The following is a 19,842-nucleotide window of genomic DNA, read 5'->3' on the forward strand; positions in this document are numbered from 1 at the left end:
TCCATTCCTTTTACCTTCGGGATAAAAGTGATGTATGTGGGCCCCTCGATGATTTAGTGATGACACCCCGAAGTGCTTGGCCAAGTTAGGACTAATGTGATTCGTTCAATTAGTCGGTCGTCATAAATCGGAAATCGAGAAACAACAAATGGATAAAGAGAATGATTTTAATCCATGTCCCAGTCCATATGATATCTAGAATGGAGGAATATATGATCCCTTATCTGATGGACACATCAATGATTTGTTCAGAGTTCGATGGCAGCAGCTTTTAAGAGCTACGATTGCTAGTCGGGTTTTGAATTCATACGCAATAATAGTATTAGACTTATCCATGTGGGAGACTATTAGATTAGTGTCTAAGTTCATAACTATATTTGGTATGTACTTGACTCGATTGGCATGGTCCATTTGGGTTACATGGCATCATGCATTTGGATGGACCAAAATGAGAGAAATAACACTTAAGATTTATTAATATATTATAAGTTCTAAAATATTAATAAGATTATTTAATTAGTACGGATCAAGAATTAATTTGGAATTAATTAAGTGATCAAAAGGAGACTAACTAAATATATGGGTTGATTGTGTAAATCATCCATACTTATATAGTGGGCTAATGCTCCATGGATTATCAAGTTTGGCTAAAACCCATAGGATGCCCCATGGTGTTTTTGTACCCATGGATCATGGAAATGAAAGGCCATGACAATTAGGGTTTACTTGGTGTAACCCTAATTGTGACACACTATATAAGCATCTTATTCCTCCCAAAATCAGACACTATGATGGAATGGTGAGGGCTAGCCGATTTCATGAAGTGTCTCATTTCTTTCAAGTTATTCTAAGTGTATTTGATGTTGTGTGAACCATTTGAGGTGTCACACTTGGGGCACTATGCTCTTGAGCTCCATGGAATCAAGCTACATCAAAAAGGTATGTATTATATCTAGTTTGTTACACTAGTACTTATGATTGTATGCTAGTTAGGGTAATACCTTGGAATATTCATATTTGAATGTATAATAGAGAAAACATAGATCCAAGGTATTTAGGGTTGCATGTACACTTAGGAGTGTTAGAATGATCAAAACCCAACAGTTCCCACTTCCATTCTGGGGCTGTTGATTGTTGCAGTAAACCAGACGGCTTCTGGTACTCTACTTTGACCTTGGAGCAAGTCAAGCATTTAACGACATATGTGGTAATCTCTACCTTCAAATTGTGCCACCAATAATGCCTTTTGAGATTGAGATACATCTGATCTGATCCAAGATGTATTGAGTACTTGATTTATGAGCTTTGTTTAAAACTAAACTCCTGACTTAACCAAACTTTATGGTCTAAAGTCGGTTCATGAAATATCATGTACCATCTTCCTTGCGGTTGAACTGTTTTTTTCATACCTTATAGGTTTTCTTCTACGATATTCTCGGTTTCGTGTGCTTCTAGCTGAGTATCATGAATTTGGGTGGTAAGGTTCAAATGAATGGTTAGGGTTAGATCCTTTACATGAAGAGGCTTTCCTCACTCTTTCCCCGTTAAGGCATCTTCCATGACATTTTCTTTACCAGGATGATAACGAATTTCGCATTCATAATCTTTTTGCAATTTGATCAATCTTTGTTGTCTCATATTGAGCTCCTTCTGATAAAATATGTGTTGAAGGATGTTTTGGTCGGTGAATAAGACACACAATGTTCCATATAGGTAGTGCCTCCAAATATTCAAAGCAAACACTACAACTCCATACTCTAAGTCATGGGTAGTGTAGTTTGTCTCGTTTGGTTTAAGTTGACGGGATGCATATGCAATGACCTTATTCCTTTGCATTAGAACGCATCCTAACCCTTGGTGCAAGGCTTCATAGTATATTACAAATTCTTCTATTCCATCTAGAAGAGACACAATTAGTGCACTACACACCAATTGTTTCAATTTCTGGAAGGCATATTCTTGGCTGTCTCCCCAATCAAACTTTTTATCTTTCTGGGTTAGGGTGGTGAGAGGTTTGGCTATCTTGTAGAACTTATCGATGAATCTCTAATGGTAGCCCACAACCCTTAATATTTGGTGTACTTCGGTTAGTGTCGTTGGCTCTTTCTAATCCTTAATTGCTTTAATCTTTGCGGGATAGACATGAATACCTTTATTGCTAACCACATCGCCGGAAATGCACTTCGCTAATCCAGAACTCACATCTAGAAAACTTTGCATAAAGTTTCTCTTTTCTTAACAGTTCTACAATTAAATGCTAGTGTTGGCCATATTCTTCCTTGGATCATGAATATATCAATATGTCATCGATGAAGACGAACACAAATTTATCCAAATAGGGTTTACACACTCGATTCGTAAGGTCCATGAATACGGTTGGTGCATTCCTCAGTCCAAATGGCATAACCAAAAACTCTTAGTGACCATATCGAGCCCGGAATGTCGTCTTTGGAATATCTGCTTCTTGAACTCTGAGTTGATGGTTGCCGGATCTCATATCGATCTTCGAGTAGTATCTAGATTCTTGTAGTTGGTCGAACAGGTCATCTATCCTCGGGAGTGGATATCAGTTGTTGATGGTGAGTTGATTCAACTCCCGATAGTAAATTCACATTCTGAATGATCCATCCTTCTTTTTGACAAACAATATTGGGGCTCCATATGGAGAGAATATTGGACGGATAAACCCTTTATCGAGAAGTTCTTGTACTTGACTAGATACTTCCTGCATTTCCGATGGAGCTAGACGATAAGGTGATCCTGTCGTTGGTGTTACACCCGGGATTAGGTCGATTCGGAATTCGACCTGTCTAACAGGAGGTAATCCACGTAGATCCTCTTGAAATACATTTGGGTAATCACACACTTGCGGTATATCTTTTATTTCCTTACCCTTGTCTTGCATTTCCACCACGTAGGCCAAGAAAGCAAAACATCTCTTCTACAAGTACTTCCTTGCCTTCATGCAAGTGATGAACCTTAGGTTCTTCCTTGATTTATCTCCATAAATCACTAGGGCTTCTTCGTTTGGTAAGGGTAATCGAAATTCCTTTTTGTAACATAGAATCTCGGCTTGATGAGTTGATAACCAATCTAATCTGATAATCACATCAAAACTTCCAATGGTCATGGACATTAATTCAACATGGAAGACACGATTATTCAGGGTAAGAAGGCAATTGGTGAGTACTTCTAAGCTGCTTTCTATTTCACCATTTCCTACTTCTACCATGTAAGCTTCATTAAGTTTGCATGACTTATGATTTATCATTCTTCTAAAATTATGGGAAATAAAGCTTCTATCGGCACCAGTGTCCAATAATACAGAAGCATAAATATTGTTGATAGGAAGCGTGCCAGTAACCACAGTTGGTTCCTGACGTGCATCTCCCGCACCTATCAAGAATGAACTTCCTTTACCACCTTGATTCTTTAGTTTAGGGCAGTATCTTTAAATGCCCTAGTTGGTTGCATTCAAAGTCGTTTCGGTTTCCTCCTGCAGCAGTAGTTGAGGTTGTGTTGTTCGGGGCCTTTCTGCAAAACTTAGCCATGTGACCGCTTAAGTTGCAATTGCTGGAGGTCATGAATTTTTCCAACATGATGGAATTTGAACTTGGTACAGTGAGGTAAAGTTCCAAAGTAGGGATTTGTTGGAGTGAGAGTGTTTCTGGGTGTAGCGTACATAATTACTGGTTCTGGATTAGGCTTGCGATGCATGAAGTTCCCTTTTGGCTTTCCATGTAACTTCTTCTTCGTACTCCCAACTTGGTTCTTTTCTTTTGATAGGACCATGATACCTTGACGGATTCATTGCTCAGTTAACTAATAGGACAGTTGTTTGGCACTATCAAAAGTAGAGGGTCTGCATGTAGTAAATAGACCTTGGACTGGTGATGCTAGTCCCCAAATGTATCTTTCCGTCTTTTTGTCTTCTAGGATCACCATTCCCGGGAAAAGGTTAGCAAGTTCATTGAATCGGGCAAGTGTAGGCAGCCACCTCTGATCTGCGCATGGTCAGATTCAAAAGTTCATCCTCCAAAGCCTGGACTTCTTGCCGTGGGCAGTACTCCTTGATCATCTGTTGTTTCATAGGCTCCCAACCCATGGAATAGGCTTCATTGATTCCCATGGACTTGACATGGTTATTCCACCAAGTTAAGGCAAAATTCATCAGTCTGCAGTTAGTGTACTTGACCCAACAGTCATCAGGGCAAGAACTGATGTGAAATATTGCCTCAATCATTTCTACCCAGTGGGATAGACCAACAACTCCTTCTCTTTCGTATAAGGATCGGGGTTTACAACCTATGAACTCATTGTATGAACAAGTTCTAGAGTTGTTTTGATTATTGACTAGAGTATCGCCACCATTTCTATCGTTCCCAGTGTTGTCATTTCTACCAACCTCATAAGCGACTAGGGTTGTAGCAATCCCTTGTGCAAGTAGGGTTTGCATCAGAAGAGGATCCATTTAAAACGGTAGGTTTTAATATTTTGTTGCTATATCTCCTCCATGGTTCATAGTTTGTATCAATGTTTGAGTTATTTCTGCGGCACTCCTACGGTTGCCCCGAGGAGTTGGTGGTGGATGAAATCGTGGTTCTTTTCATGGATGCATCATCCTAATATGTTTGTACAAACATTTTAAATTATTATGTAGTCATATACAAGTTGTATTTAGTGACAGTGTAATTATGTAACTCTTTTCTGAAATCTTATAGATTTCCAAGTCATGAAATGATAGTTTCAACCAATGTTCTCAAATGAGGAATGATAGTATGGTAGAAGCAATACAGGTAATAAGTTTCCATATTTAACAAATACTGGAAGTAGTTTCATATATTATAATTACTTGTTTTTAGTTACAAAGGTACCAACCATGTAAGTCTAGAAATGGAAAATCTTTACAAAAGTTCAATTACAAATCAGGCAGTGATAAACACTTGAAAAACACAATATATTCCTCAAAAGTTCTAACCCTACCGAATGTCACAAGCCACCCTAGATAAAACATCTATCTCCTAAAACGTGAAATCACATAGAGGATAAATTCCTCAAACTGATCCAAGATGTAACGTCGCTCCTGTGTAGCAACAACCACCTGGTGCTCAGCCGTATCCATTTGGCTCCTAGCGATCTGAGTTATTTAGGCTAGTGCTCTATAATGAGCACTCATGACATTTTCCTCAGTGCGGTTATCTTTTACATGATGATACAGGGTCTGGATAGCCTCAATGTCATCCTGCTTCACCAAATCGAGTATTTTGACTCACTGCTCTAGTAAAGTTGAGCATGAACCTCTGATAAGGCTCTCCAGAGATCTAATCATGTCTGATAATTGATCGCCTTCAGACATGAGGCAGGGGAATGGGTCATTCTCAGGGTTGTCCTTAAGTGGTGATTATAGCGGACCCTGCGAAGACTCTCCAACCTCAAATCGAGGTGGAAGGTCGGTAGTAGGGATGAGATTTCGAACCAGAAAACCGGTCCGGAACCAGAATCGGACCGGAACGGGAACCGTTAGAACCGGAATATGTAAAAACGGTCCAGGTCCTGGGTTTAAAGAATGGCTCTATCCGGGTTTCGGGCAATCCAGGTTTCGGGTCCTTCGGGTACAGGTAAACCGGGTTTAAGAACCGGAACCGTGTTAGGAATCGGAACCGGTTTTAGGGGCCATAATTGGTTTCTATGGAAAGTTTAAAACATGCATATCTCATTCGGTTGAAGTCGGATTGACATGAGGTTTTTTCCATAGTATATGTAATAGTTTTTACATGATTTTAGATTATAATTTTGTCATTTTTGGGTTTATATTCATTGAATTATAGTCTCTCAAAGTCGGGATATCAAAGCTGAAAATTTTATGTTTTTCAACTTTTTTTTTTGTATTCAGTGATAGTTTTAAAACATGCATATCTCATTCGTTTAAAGTTGGATTGGCATGAGATTTTTCCATAGTATATTTTATAGTTCGTACATGATTTTAGACTATAATTTTGTCATTTTTGGGTTTATATTAATTGACTTATAGTCTCGTAAAGTTGGGATATCAGAGTTGGAAATTTTATGTTTTTCAGTTTTTTTTTTTTTTTTTTTTTTTTTTATATTTTGTGGTAGTTTTAAAACATGCATATCTCATTCATTTCAATGTCGGATTGGCATGAGGTTTTTTCTAGAATGTAGTTTATAGTTTTTACATGATTTTAGAATATAATGTTTTTATTTGCGGGTGTTTATTCGTTGACTTATAGTCTCTCAAAGTCGGGATATCAAAGCTGAAAATTTTACGTTTTCCAGCATTCTTTGTATTTCGTGATAGATTTAAAACGTGCATATTTAATTCGTTTGAAGTCCGAATAACGTGCAGTTTTTTTCCAAAGTATAGTATAGAGTTTGTACATAATTTGAGACTATACTTTTTTCATTTTTGGTTTCATATTCATTAATTTATAGTCTCCCAAAGTTGGGATATCAAAGCTGCGATTTTTTTTCTCAACTTTATTTTTATATTTTGTGAAATTTTAAAACATGCATTCAACCCACTTTACCCGGTTCCCCGGGTTTTTTGGTTTTAGACCCACTTTACTCGGTTCCATTCAACCCACTTTGATATTTCTGGGTTTTCAGGTTCTAGACCGACTTTACCTGGTACCTTACCCGGAACCGAACCGGAACCGGTTCCTATATACCGGTCCGGTTTCCGGTCCTAAAAAGTCTCATTAACCGGTTCCCGGGTTTTCCGGGTCAAGGTCTACCGGTCCGGGTTTGGACCCACTCTCATCCCTAGTCGGTAGCCCTCCGCTTACACCGAATGTTGGGCAGCTAAAATGGCTCACGGCACATGGGTCGTTTCCCTAATTAACCACAAGTGGGGACGAGAAAAATATGTAATAGGGTCCAAATGATATATGGGATGAATACTTGTCCCCGGGAGCCACATCATACGTGGAACCTTGTCATGAAAGAAATATGGCTGATAGTGTGGTCTAGGTGGATAGGATGGTGGGGTAGGGGGGCGGGTTCCTCATCAGTAAAGTCCTCCACGTCCTCGATAGGGTCATCACCAGCAATCTCTTGGGCCTCCTGGTGTATGCCCTCATCGCCTGACTCCTATTCCTATTTAGGATCGTCCTCTTCCTCATCCTCAGATGGACACTCCTCTGATGTATGCTCGGTTTGATTACGAACACAATCAATTCAAGAAAAACAATTAAGAACACGCAATGTAAATATTATATGGTTGACTCGTAGTAAGTCTGAAGAAAGTACAAAGTATCTTGAGTGTTTTACAATGCGAAGAACAACCAAAAGTTACCCTTTACTCTAGTAATTAACCTGTATATAGGGTACAACAGTCTCAACAAAAAATAAAAGGACTAAACATTCTAGCTATGAATACAAACGTTTCGACCCCTACAATCTCCCCCTTAGTGAGAGTAGTCAAAATTATGCCATCAGTTTTTTAGTGTGAAGAAGTACATTGTGAAACTCCATATACCACAAAATAATCTTTCGAATCTCTGCCTTGTCTTTAACTTCATTCTTCTTGCAACTGTTAATTCAAATAAGGAGATTTGTATACTGAGAATTCGTATACCTCTCTAAATCACTAACTTGGAACAAAATTTTTGCCATCCTCCAATTCCTTTTCTTCCCTCGAAACACGACCCCGAGAGACTGATGAATTATCTCACCATCTTCATCATAATCAATATTAATCTTTCCTCTTAGCAAAGATTAAGGGAGTTTCAAAGGATTTTTGATAGCTAAAGCAAGCTTAATATCTGTGATTTCCATGAAATCATAGTAATTGTCTAAGAAAACCTTGATATGATCAAAACCAATGATGAAATCATCCTTGTTGGTTTCAATTAACTTCGAAACATCCACATTTCACAAAATCTTTGTGACCATGATCAACTCGTTTAAGTTCATCAATGGGAAATATGCAATTGAGAACTCACAAGCAACATTGTTTGCGCTTAAGACCACATAGCAAAAATTTTGTAGAAGACCTTTGAACAAGTTGTCACGCATTATAGTCATCACCTTTCCCCAAGCTTCATAGGTGACCGTACTTCTTCTTCGCTTTCCCCAAGAATGCATGCACTACTAGAAAAAAGGCCTTTTACGACGCTCATTGCGCGTCGTAAAACGCTCAGACGACGCGCAAATGCGCGTCAAGGAAGGCCCTGTCATAAAGAGAGATGACGCGCATTTACGACGCGCATTTATGACGCGCATTTACGACGCGCGGTTATGACACGCAATGCGTATCAAGAAAGGCCCTGTCATAAAGGAGGACGACACGCATTTGCGTGTCGTAACCTTACGACGCGCGTGTTTATGACACGCAATGCGTATCAAGGAAGTACCAGTCAAGAAAGGCCATGTCATAAATGAAGACGACACACATTTTTGCGTATCGTAATTTTAATTTTTTTTTTAAAAAAATATATTTATATATTTATTAATTTATAAATTAAATTTGCATTTAATCTCTCATAATAGAAATAAAATACCATATACAAAAAATACAATCCATTGCATAATATAAAATAAAATACCATATACAAAAAATACAATCCATTGCATTTAATTTGTATGCATAACAAAGACACATGTGTTAAACTTGTTACCATTAACATCTAATCGTATGGATTCGAGTGTTAAACTTGGTACCATTAATATCTGATTCATAAGTCCTTTCAACAAGATTGTTACCTGCATAAATGAAAACAAAGAGGAACATTAACAGCCCAGCATGCTCAAGCCTCATCAATACAACAAAGGAGACAAAAGTAATGTAATAAGCCAAACATTAAAACCAAACATTAATATAAGAGATGGGAAATCTTTTACCTGAATATAACTAGCACCAAACAAACCACCATTTCCAAGCTGGAATTGAGTCCGATGCAATGTGACTAAAAAAACACAAATCACTCTCAAATTTCACTTACTCCTTTCACTTTCACATAACACCAACCAACCTACTTATAAGTTGCTAATTATCTAGGCTATTTTTCTTTTTCTCTTGATCAAAATAACATGTTTATGCCCAAGTCAATTACAAAATTGTATTCCTTAGTATCATGTGGACACAACAGATGCTGAAAAAATTGAATAATTTATCTTTTGCTGCAACTGGATCATACAAAGCTAGACACACTTTTATATGTTTCAAACATAAACTTATTGTGTAATGAGGATCCAAATGGAATAATTCAGCCACCCCATACTCCTTTGTTCTATCTCGCCTCTATAATTTATTTCACCGTTCAAGAGAAGGGTATAAGGGGTTTCATAGACATTATGAATTAATTTATCCTTTATTCTACTTCCCTTATTTGAATTAAACAATCTCATCATAAAACGTTCAACATTTCAACATATTATACGACCTAATGCACTAAAATTCAAGTGATGTAAAACAATAAAAGTTGCTTTGAAAGTTCATAAATAAAAAAAATTACCTTTTCAAATTCTGCATAAACTTGTGCAGGAGCTATGGTCATCAATGTTGACAAAGCAAGTACTGCAGCTTCTTGTTCCAAATGACTAGTACTCATCAACCCCATTGGTCCAGGCAAACCCTACATATTATACCACAACCAAGGGTTAATAATAATTAATAATATATAAAAGATAAGATAAAAAGTAATCCATAAAAAAATATCAACACTCGGAATCAATGATTCCACAGGTAAAAAAAACTTACATTGGAATCAGAACGCTGCAAAGGGCTTCTGGAATCAGCTTCTAGAAGGTGACCTACTCCTACGTGGAGGAGACCTGCTTCTGTGTAATCCATCAGTTTATTGACACATCAAATGATAAGGGCATTCTAGTCTTTTCAACACTAGTACTTCTATGTAAGTAACAAACACATATAGAATAGTGAATAGTCCATCAGGGCATTCTAGTCTTTTCAATTCATTGGGGACCCACAATGGTGCCTTGAATTTGTATGAAGCAAGACCAAATGCTGGTAATGAGACCACACCCGTCCCACTGAAATGCCTTACAACAGGTGGATGCTCACATTCATTGCCTGAAACAAAAATAAAAAACAATAATAATAAATTAGTAATGCAACTCGTAAATTTTATAACTATAAAAAAAGGTTGTTTCTCAGCCTGAAAAATCCAGGGAGATTTATATGATATATATGAATGACCTGTAGTAGGAGTGTGAAGGGAATGAAAAGTTAGAAAACAAGCATCAAGATCTTTCAAGGTGGGCCCCATGGGAATTCTGTATATTGGGTACCTGATAAAAAGCATCAAAAAAGGGCCATTTAGTAGTAGCATATTATGTGAGAAAGAGCAAGTAGCAAAGACCATATTAAGAATTTGTTTGATTGGATGGAATGGAATGGAATCACAAAGGAATGGAATGAGTTGTGATCATATTTGGTTGGTCTGTAGCAATGGAATGAATCATTCCATTCCTTCCCAAACTCTAGTACTTATTAGCAATCATACCAAGCGACAGAAAGCCAACTAGATGGCAGCAAGTCACAACTTCTTAGACTTTTTTCAATTCAGGGAAACGTTGTGCAAGATCAAGTATCTGTTGCAACAAGAAAACAGAACTAAACTAATTATCCAAAGATTTATAAATAAAGAATAAAACCCACTTTCTTTGTTTTTTTTAAAGCTAACCTTATCACACAAAGGTTCTCTGCCCAAAGGCTGACTATGTTCCATGTACTCAAATATCAAGCAACTTTGAGTGGTGGCAGAATCACTATCATCACTAGAAAAGTCTTCTTGAACTACATTGTTCTCATCATTCATTGACAAATGATCCATTCGGTGAAGAATGTCATTCTTTGGGTGATGATTATTACTCTTCTCCCTTAGATAATGTAAAGAACCCTTTTCCTCTTCATAATCACTGCTCCCATCACTACTTGAATCCGTAAATGAGTTATCATCAATATCCTCAGTTAGTTGCCTGTAAAGCAACAGAATAACTAGATTATTTAAATTTCATAAAGAAGCATAATAGATGCTACTAGTTGAAAAGGAGCCTGACATAACCCTAAACAAGAAAGAGGAAGAAAGGAAGATATTTACTGTTCCAGTACCTGGAATTTATTGAAGACTTCAAAGGGTCTACATATATTTGAATTCCAGATAAATAAGGCACATAATATTAGATCACACAATTAGCTTCATTCAATATTAAAGGAACTCCAGCACCATAAGCACTCCACTCCTTGAAAGATTCCCACAAATCACCAAGAACAAAGTATGGTTGATATTCCACATCACTTGTCCTCCATCCTCTCATAGTTCTCTGCTGCCATAAAGTTCAAGTAAAATCATTATTTGGATCAAATACACAACTACAATACCCCTGTTTATACATGATTACTGAACATTAACCATTTTATTGTACTCTAATTCTTTTTGGAAGATGGTGTGCTTTAGCAGAAACACATATATTTTGATTGTCAAAATATGAAATCCTTGATTAAACAATAGAAATATAACATCAAAGGCAAACTCTGTTCACTCATAAAAACTGAAAGGCCACCCTCAGGGCTCACTGAATAATAATTCAAGCTGACTTCATTTGCTTTCAAACATGAATTTCGGAGTAGTGCCAATGGAGAAAGAGAAAACCACAGCTAAAATGTAAAGTAAATTATACTACTAAATTATAAATCAAAAATCTGATTAATTGACTATCGCATACTCAAATTGAATAAATCAAATGTTCCTATAAGTTACTTTACTCCATGATATAACGAATTAGCAATACAAGTATAAACTGAGGCGACTAATTTGAATTAATTCAACTCATTTCAATATAAAAGATTAATATCGGTACAGACCTTGGAGAGATGTTGAACAGGAACAGAAGGCGTAACAGTTTCCAAAAACCGTTCAAGATTACACAACGATGATGTTTCCGGCACCGCCACCATTGAGGATTCCAACGGCTCCGGATTTGATGGCTGCATGAGTTGATTCTCCGGCTCCTCCCTGACAAAAGATGTCGTAGATTGGGTCGGAGTAACGTTACTTTGAGCTCTACGGAGGTTCTCTTGATGCTGACGAATCCTTCTCACTTTTGCCGGCATGTAAAACCTATCCTCTCCACCACTACTACGTCTATGCTGCAATCCAGCGCCCAACATCTTCACTAAAACCCTAAGTTACAAATCCTTCGATCTCACCAATAAAACCGGTCACGAAAGCTACGATTTGTAGACAAATTTAAAAGTCAATGAGTTTGATTTTGATTCATTTTTATGTTAAAGATAAATTAACAAAAAAAAGAACAAAACTTTTTGTAAACGAATCGTTAAAACAAGATGAAAATCAGCCGATTAAAGAAGGAGTTGACGGATTCAGAAAAACCCTGCAATTTGACAAAATCAAACGAAATCAAACAAAAGCAACGATTGTGTGAGAAATTCAACAAGAGCTGACGAAGAATTAGTCAAATGGGAAGGAGGAAGAGCGGATATCCTTAGACAACGGCTTAGGGTTTGCAGATGGTGGTGTGGGGGTCGTCGGTTGCTTTACAGAGACATATGAAGTCGAGACGAAAAGACGAGATTGACCCATCTGGTAATAAACGGACTCGGGAACCTGAACAAAATGACCCGAGATTGACCCATCTAGTAACAATGCTTTTGATGCCATTCCTTCCATTTTCGACTGTTCATCCTCCACTTCCTCTACTGCTACTTCTTCACCATCTTCTATTTTTTCTGTATTTAGACTTGAGAGTATAATTAGGGCTTTTTCTAACAATTTCAACATCGAGTGGGAGATATGGTGGTTCCAGTAGGTAGAAGTGAGGGAAGAAGTAGGCAGCAGTCAATGTCGGGAGGGGGAAGGAAGGATCGTCCATAATTTGGGCAAGAGGGAAAGGAGAAAAAATAGGAAGGCGGGATTTTTAATTTTTTTAGAATTTCATTTCCCCCTCCTGTTAAAGGATGGAACGCGCGTTCCATTAAAAATTATAAAGCGACATCCTTAGTCGACGCACATTTTATTATAGGTGCCCTCCGTGTTTTTTTTAGACACTAATTTAAGGGCGCGCAATAATGCGTGTCTTCTATCCTTAAATTTTTTGAAGAGATGACATTTTTCTAATGTCACTCTCCTTTGCGTAACATAGATCAATGAGCGTCGTATTTTGCGCGTCGTAAAAGGCCTTTTTTCTTGTAGTGATGGAAACAAATCTTCAGTCTTTTGAACTCATCTTTATCAATGAAATTTTCAACAATCTTGAACTGAGAAGATGTGAATAACATGTGGTTGATTGGGAAATCAAGTTGATTGTAACCGGAATTCTCAATATAATAGTTCTTCTTAGGAACCTTTCGAAAGTAGTCATTTAACCTAATTAAAATAATATACTCAATTGTTTCAAATCACCACTACTTGTTAGGAGCACCCTTGTTCAAGGCAGATGGGGCATTAGCTATTTGCCTCAAAATACTGTTGATTTGCCTTTGCTTCTCAATTTCAAGAGCTTGTTGATTTTTCTTCTCTTCTTCTGATGGAACCACGGAAGTAGATTTTCCTTTTTGACTTGGATCATCATTCAATGTTGTTTGAACTAAACTTGAAATCAAACATCCAGCTCCTTCATTTATTGATATTCCGTTTGCCAGTGCTCTTGTAGTTGTTGTTGTTGTAGAAGTCGTGGTCAATGATATGGGAAGTGAAGTCAGAATTTGAGTCAAACTCACTTTCCCAACAACAACCCCTTTCTCAGAAACATTTTAAGAACCAACTCCTTCAAATCCTTTCTCTCCCCCTTGAGACACTTGCATCGCAAGTGGAGCATTAGTTTGTAATCGAAGAACAAACTCAAGGATTGTAGCAAGCTCTGATTTGATATTGGTCTCAATACTTGAAATCAATAGAGAGATAGACTCTTGAGAAACTGTTGATAGGTTCAAAAGATCAACTTTGAAAAACAAACTCCTTGATACTAGATAAAATTCTTCCATATTTTCAAACACCTGAGAATCCTTTTCTGACTTCGCTTCAAGCTCGTTCGAGTACACACTGTTAAACTCAACTAACTTAGTGATAGCAGTCATAATGACATCGACTTTGCTATGCAACAAAGTGTAATTTTGCTCCATTTTTTGAACTTCTTTTGACATCTTGGATTTAAGTTCAACAACTTTGCGATCTACAAATTCCTTCATATTCATCACTTGTTTAACAAAAATGTCATGATGCTCCTTTTAAATGTCGCGAAGCTTCTGAAGCTCATATTCAAAGGTCTTGGAATGAACTGCTAACATTTTGGGTTTTTTCTACTCAATGCTTTCAACCAAGATTCGAAAGCGATGTTCATGAGTTTTCAACAAATACTCCATCTCAATCTTAGTCACAAAATTCCTCCCCTGTATCTGCTTGTATTTGAAGAAGAGAATTTAGTTTCAAGTTGAGGATTTTGAACTGTTTACCTGACATGATTAAGTCATCAGGTACATTTTCCTACTCAGGATCAAATTGAAGATCAACAAAGGACACCATGATCTCATCAACATTAGGTTCTTCATCATGAATCATTCTCTCAGGCTCAGTGGATTGAGAAGAGAAGAGAGTGGTAATCGGTTCATGCATGATAGTAGAATAGCTTGGTGAGATGGTCAAAATTGGAACTGAAGTTGTTAAGGGTTACAAAATAGGTGGTAAAGCTATAAACGTTTCAATGGTAGAAGTTTCGATTGTAGATGAGATGATGGTTGAAGTGTGAATGGTTTGTTTCAAAAGTAGAAGTGACAGATGATTCGTTGTTGCGCACCCCATCATTCTTGTTGATATATGTGTCCTTATTAAATACTTTCGAACCTCCTCCGTATTAGACTTGGTTGGCGAAACCCCGGATGGTATGACCTTAGTCTTCTCACAGATGGATGTTAGTGGTCGATCAGTCAAATTGATGGTTTTATCTGTATTAGTTATGTTTATATTGACATCAGGATGCCTTGTACCCTCAAAATTCGACTTGAGAGGGGAATCCCTTCAAGGTGATCCAATGACTGAATCTTCTGTGTCAATGTCAGATTTGTCAGTACCACTGTCGTGATCAGTTTCAACTATGACTTGGTCAAGTGGATCTGGTGCTTTTATTTCTTCTTTTGCAGCTTCTGAGCCATGTCTAGGGCTTAACTCTTCTTCAATGTAGGTGAAACAGGAACATATACTTCTCTAAACAAAACACATTTCCAGTTGAACTGAGGCTTTCAAATCTTATTGATACCCTTCTTAGAAGAATGAGTATGTGAGGAATCAACATGCGTTTGCTCAGTAGTTTCGATTTTAGGTTTGTGCACATGTTTCATGACTAGGGAATTAGTGGGTTTCTTTGTTGGTTTCTTTGTTCTCTTGAGAATTCCTAATTTCGAAGGTATAATTTCTTTTGTAACATCATCCTCCACTATTGGTGGTTTCTCAACTTGCTTCATCTTCTTTGGAGCTTTAGAAGCTTTATAAGAACCTTCAGTCCCCTTTCCTGGAAGAACACCAATTGATTCAGTAGATTCAATTGAAGCCAAATATTCCACAAGAAACAAATTTTTAGGATCAAAAAACTTGAGCATTGCATCCGGAATTCTAGCAACACTTGGAAACAAGGCTGTATCATCAAAAACAATGATTGGGGCAGCCATAGTTGGAAACTTAGTAGTTTCGACATCATAAGGAACCAAAATCCCTTCTTGTTGATAAACCTCTTTCAAAATCAGACTCCAATAACAAGCACTGAAAACATCAATAGCATGATTAGTGTGAGTAATTGTAGTTCCAAACTCCTCCCAAAGATGTGTGGCATAATCCACATTCAAAACATAGTGCAGCGTTGCGATAATTGAATAAATCTCTAGGTTAGCTTTATCTAGCCTGAGCTTTGCCCTGTTAAGCAACGTAACACGATCCCAAACAGAAAACTCCATATGGAAGGAAGACTCGACTTCTTAAAATTACTTATCCTGGTAAGAACTGGTTGATGCCCCCATTTCATTAAACATATAAAGCACTTGATCAGTCGAAACTTCATAAAAGGTACTTAATACTGGAAACTTCACGATTTGGGCAAATTTTTTCCTTTTAAATGTCCTCATATTTGAATTTATTAACTGAAACGTAACCACCTTCATTGTTTTGTTGAAGACATTAGTGGAACCAGCAAGATAAATCCACTTTATTGGATCCGCAAATGAAGAAGACATCGTGGTTGATAATACAGAGTTGTTTAGGGTTTGAAAAAGCATCCGTAATGGCTCTAGATACTGATCATTCGTTGGAACCAGATGAAGATTAGTGTTCTAAATCTTCATCATGGATTGTGAAACTTCTTCTTCATTAGTTGTGGTTGGATCAACAGTAGGTTGAGGAGCAGCCATTGTAGAGAATGAGAATTGTTTGAACGCATTTAATAGTTTGGGATTTTTGGAAATTTGATTTGAGAGCATAAAGTTTGACAATGAAATCATCAATTTCCATTTATGATCAGTGATATTATTGAACTTGAACTGGTACCCAATAATACACTGCCACATATTATGTTGGTTACTTAACGGGATCCGTAAAATGCTCCACATCACTAAAAGTGATCTTCACATTTTCCTTGAATCCCGTGAAAATCCTAAACCTTCAAGTCAATCGGATCTTTAGTTGTTCCCAACCGAATAAAAACCGTCACATTTTTCGAACTGTGACCAAGTACATTTTTTTGGTTCGACACCAAGAGAGCACCATTCCTTCGACATGGAGGCCATGTTAATTCACTTTTAAGAAATGAAAGCGAAGTTATATGCCAGTCGTTGCAAAATCTAAGTTTTGAATTGGTTGTACCCAAAACCTTAAGGATTTCAGTGCATTTGTGTGCCAAAGAATGAGAGAGAAGAAAATTAAAAAAAAATGTGAGTATTTTGATTGATGGGTTTTGAGCATAACAAACAATCCTATGTATGCATGCCACCCTAATTGATTTGATCTATGTTTTATGTAATTTAACATACAAGTATTGAACATCAAATGGAAAAACCCTAGGAACCCAATGTTATAATTGATATTTACATATGTGGTTAGTAAACATACATTTAATTGTTATATATAGTAATAGCAATTCAAATCCTTAGTGTTGTTGAAGCTTCGAGAGCAAGCACCACAAACGTCGTGCCTCTAATGGTTCACACCCAACACTAGCAAGAGGATGAGAGAGGAGAAAGAGAGGGGAGATTTTTGGATTCTCTTCTAAACATATGGTGGTTGAAAATACAAGGGCGAAGGGCCCTTTATATAGTGCAACAAGGATGCCTTGGATAAGCCTTATCTTAATATAATAATATTTCAAACTTGGTAAGTATCCACCTCCTTAATTATCCATTTGAGATAATATAAAACCCTAATTATCTTATGAATTTCATCCAAAACCTTCTAGGAAGGTTCTGTATAGTGCAACAAGGATGAAATTAAATATTAGACCATATCCTAAGTCCAAGAACGCTCTCAGAATTTCTATCGGAAGTGTGCAAGTGCCTATCGACTAGTTCTTACCAGGATAAGTCATTTTAAGAAGTCGAGTATTCCTTCCATATGGAGTTTAATGTTTGGGATCGTGTTACATTGCTTAACAGGGCAAAGCTTAGGCTAGATGAAGCTAAACTAGAGATTTATTCAGTTATCGCAGCGTTGCACTATGTTCTGAATGTGGATTATGCCACATATCTTTGGGAGGAGTTTGGAACTGCAATTACTCACACTAATCTTGCTAATGGTGTTTTGAGTGCTCATTATTGGAGTCTAATTTTGAAAGAGGTTTATCAACAAGAAGGGATTTCAGTTCCTTACGATGTCGAAACTGCTAAGTTTCCAACTATGGCTGCCCCAATGATTGTTGTTGATGATCCAACCTTGTTTCCAAGTGTTGCTAGAATCCCGGAAGCAATGCTCAAGCTTTTTGATACTAAGAATCTGCTTCTTGTGCAATATTTGGCTTCAATTGACTCTACCGAATCAATAAATGGGTTCATTTTAAATATTATAAGATACCAGATGACATCTTACTTCCAAATGTGTAAACTGGCAAACAAATCAAACGACTCAAACTGCAACCATAGTTAATGCGTCTAAAAAATTGAAAGTTCATAATAAGCAGATGTGAGTGAAGCAAACAATATAATATAATATTACATGCACCCTTTTTTCGAAAAATATAAAGAACGTTCAAAATGGAGTTCGTTTGCAAAAGATCCGCCAGTTATAAGATAACTAATAGTAAAACATTGACTTTCTTTAAACTGTTACCGAATCGATCTGTTGACGCACTTGCACACTTCCGATAGAAATTCTGAGAGCGTTCTTGAGGCACTTATACACTTCTGATTGGGTCATCGCCATCAATCTCTTGGGCCTCCTGGTGTATGCCCTCATCGCCTGACTCCTATTCCTCTTTAGGTCCGTCCTCTTCCTCATCCTCAGATGGATACTCCTATGATGTATGCTAGCTTTGATTACGAACACAATCAAATCAAGAAACACAATTAAGAACACACAACGTAAATATTATATGGTTGATTCGTATTAAGTCTGAAGAAACTACAAAGTATTTTGAGTCTTTTACAATCTCAAGCTTTTAGAATTTAACCCATTGAGTTTTACTTCCAAATGTGTAAACTGGAAAACAAATCAAACAGCTCAAACTGCAACCATAGTTAATGCGTCTAAAAAACTGAAAGTTCGTTATAAGCAGTTGTGAGTGAAGCAAACAATATAATATAATATACATGTTCCCCTTTTTCCGAAAATATAATGAACGTCCAAAATGGAGTTCATTTGCAAAAGATCTGCTAGTTATAAGAGAGCTAATAGTAAAACACTAACTTTCTTTAAACTGCTAAAACCGAATCGATCTGTTGAGGCACTTTCACACTTCCGATAGAAATTCTGAGAGCGTTCTTGAGGCACTTGCACACTTCCGATAGGGTCATCGCCATCCATCTCTTGGGCTTCCTGGTGTATGACCTCATCGCCTGACTTCTATTCCTCTTTGGGATCGTCCTCTTCCTCATCCTCAGATGGATACTCCTCTGATGTATGCTAGGTTTGATTACGAACACAATCAATTCAAGAAAAACAATTAAGAACACACAACGTAAATATTATATGGTTGACTCGTATTAAGTCTGAAGAAAGTACAAAGTACCGTGAGTCTTTTACAATCTCAAGCTTTTAAAATTTATGCCATTGAGTTTTAGTGCATCTAATGTAAAATAAATGGGTTCATTTAAAATATTATAATAGTCCCTACACTTTTAATTAATTCATTTAATCGCAAAATTAATTCCAAATTAATTTCTAATTAAATATTAATTAAATAATATGATTTTAATTAATATATTATTTTCATAATACATTAATAAATCACTTATCTCAATTTAGCAATCAAATAATAAATTCAACCTCTCTCTTCAAAAGTCATCATGTCCAATTGCTAGTTATGAGGGCAACCTAAAAGGACTCTGCTACTATCAATTCAAGTATATACCAATTACAGTTATGGGCTTAGACACCTAATCCAACAGTCTCCCACTTGGATATGTCTAATAACTATAGTTACCAGTATAACTTCTAAAACTAATTAGCAAATTGAAGCTCTCAAAGTTGATGTCGAAATCTGACCCAGTTAGTTACGAGTCCTAAGATAAGTCATCAAATATCCCTCTGTTCTACATGATATCGTACGACATGAGACATGGATTATAATCAATCTCATTGTCCTAGTTTTGTTCCTGATTTTTGATTTATGACGACTGGGACCATGCTACTAATTAAACACATCAATTCA

At 36.9% G+C, this 19,842-nt stretch overlaps 2 protein-coding genes across 2 annotated transcripts; both read right to left on the reverse strand.

Moving 5' to 3' along the window:
• Positions 1-9,722: 9,722 nt before the first annotated feature.
• LOC111889471 (uncharacterized) lies at positions 9,723-10,534 on the reverse strand. The gene is made up of 3 exons (XM_042897500.2): positions 10,488-10,534; positions 10,181-10,272; positions 9,723-10,054 (listed from the first exon to the last, which is right to left on the reverse strand). Exons 2-3 carry the CDS (start codon positions 10,248-10,250, stop codon positions 9,819-9,821), a joined length of 306 nt encoding a protein of 101 aa, XP_042753434.2. The 5' UTR covers positions 10,251-10,272; positions 10,488-10,534; the 3' UTR covers positions 9,723-9,818.
• A 606-nt stretch (positions 10,535-11,140) lies between these two features.
• On the reverse strand, positions 11,141-12,154 carry LOC128127974 (uncharacterized). Its single transcript, XM_052766728.1, has 2 exons — positions 11,849-12,154; positions 11,141-11,307 (listed from the first exon to the last, which is right to left on the reverse strand). The coding sequence occupies exons 1-2, from the start codon at positions 12,152-12,154 to the stop codon at positions 11,164-11,166; spliced, it is 450 nt and encodes a 149-aa protein (XP_052622688.1). The 3' UTR covers positions 11,141-11,163.
• Positions 12,155-19,842: the final 7,688 nt, after the last annotated feature.

The sequence above is a fragment of the Lactuca sativa genome, chromosome 8 (genome assembly GCF_002870075.4).
Source record: "Lactuca sativa cultivar Salinas chromosome 8, Lsat_Salinas_v11, whole genome shotgun sequence".
Classification (NCBI taxonomy): domain Eukaryota; kingdom Viridiplantae; phylum Streptophyta; class Magnoliopsida; order Asterales; family Asteraceae; genus Lactuca; species Lactuca sativa.

What these genes read in the sequence shown, in the direction of transcription:
- LOC128127974 (XM_052766728.1), bottom strand. Translation starts at nt 12,154, where the DNA reads ATGTTGGGCGCTGGATTGCAGCATAGACGTAGTAGTGGTGGAGAGGAT. An exon ending in CTGTTCAACATCTCTCCAAG is followed by an intron (nt 11,308 to 11,848) that starts GTCTGTACCGAT and finishes TTATGGCAGCAG; the next exon opens with AGAACTATGAGAGGATGGAG.
- LOC111889471 (XM_042897500.2), bottom strand. Translation starts at nt 10,250, where the DNA reads ATGGGGCCCACCTTGAAAGATCTTGATGCTTGTTTTCTAACTTTTCAT. An exon ending in CCTTCACACTCCTACTACAG is followed by an intron (nt 10,055 to 10,180) that starts GTCATTCATATA and finishes TTTTTGTTTCAG; the next exon opens with GCAATGAATGTGAGCATCCA.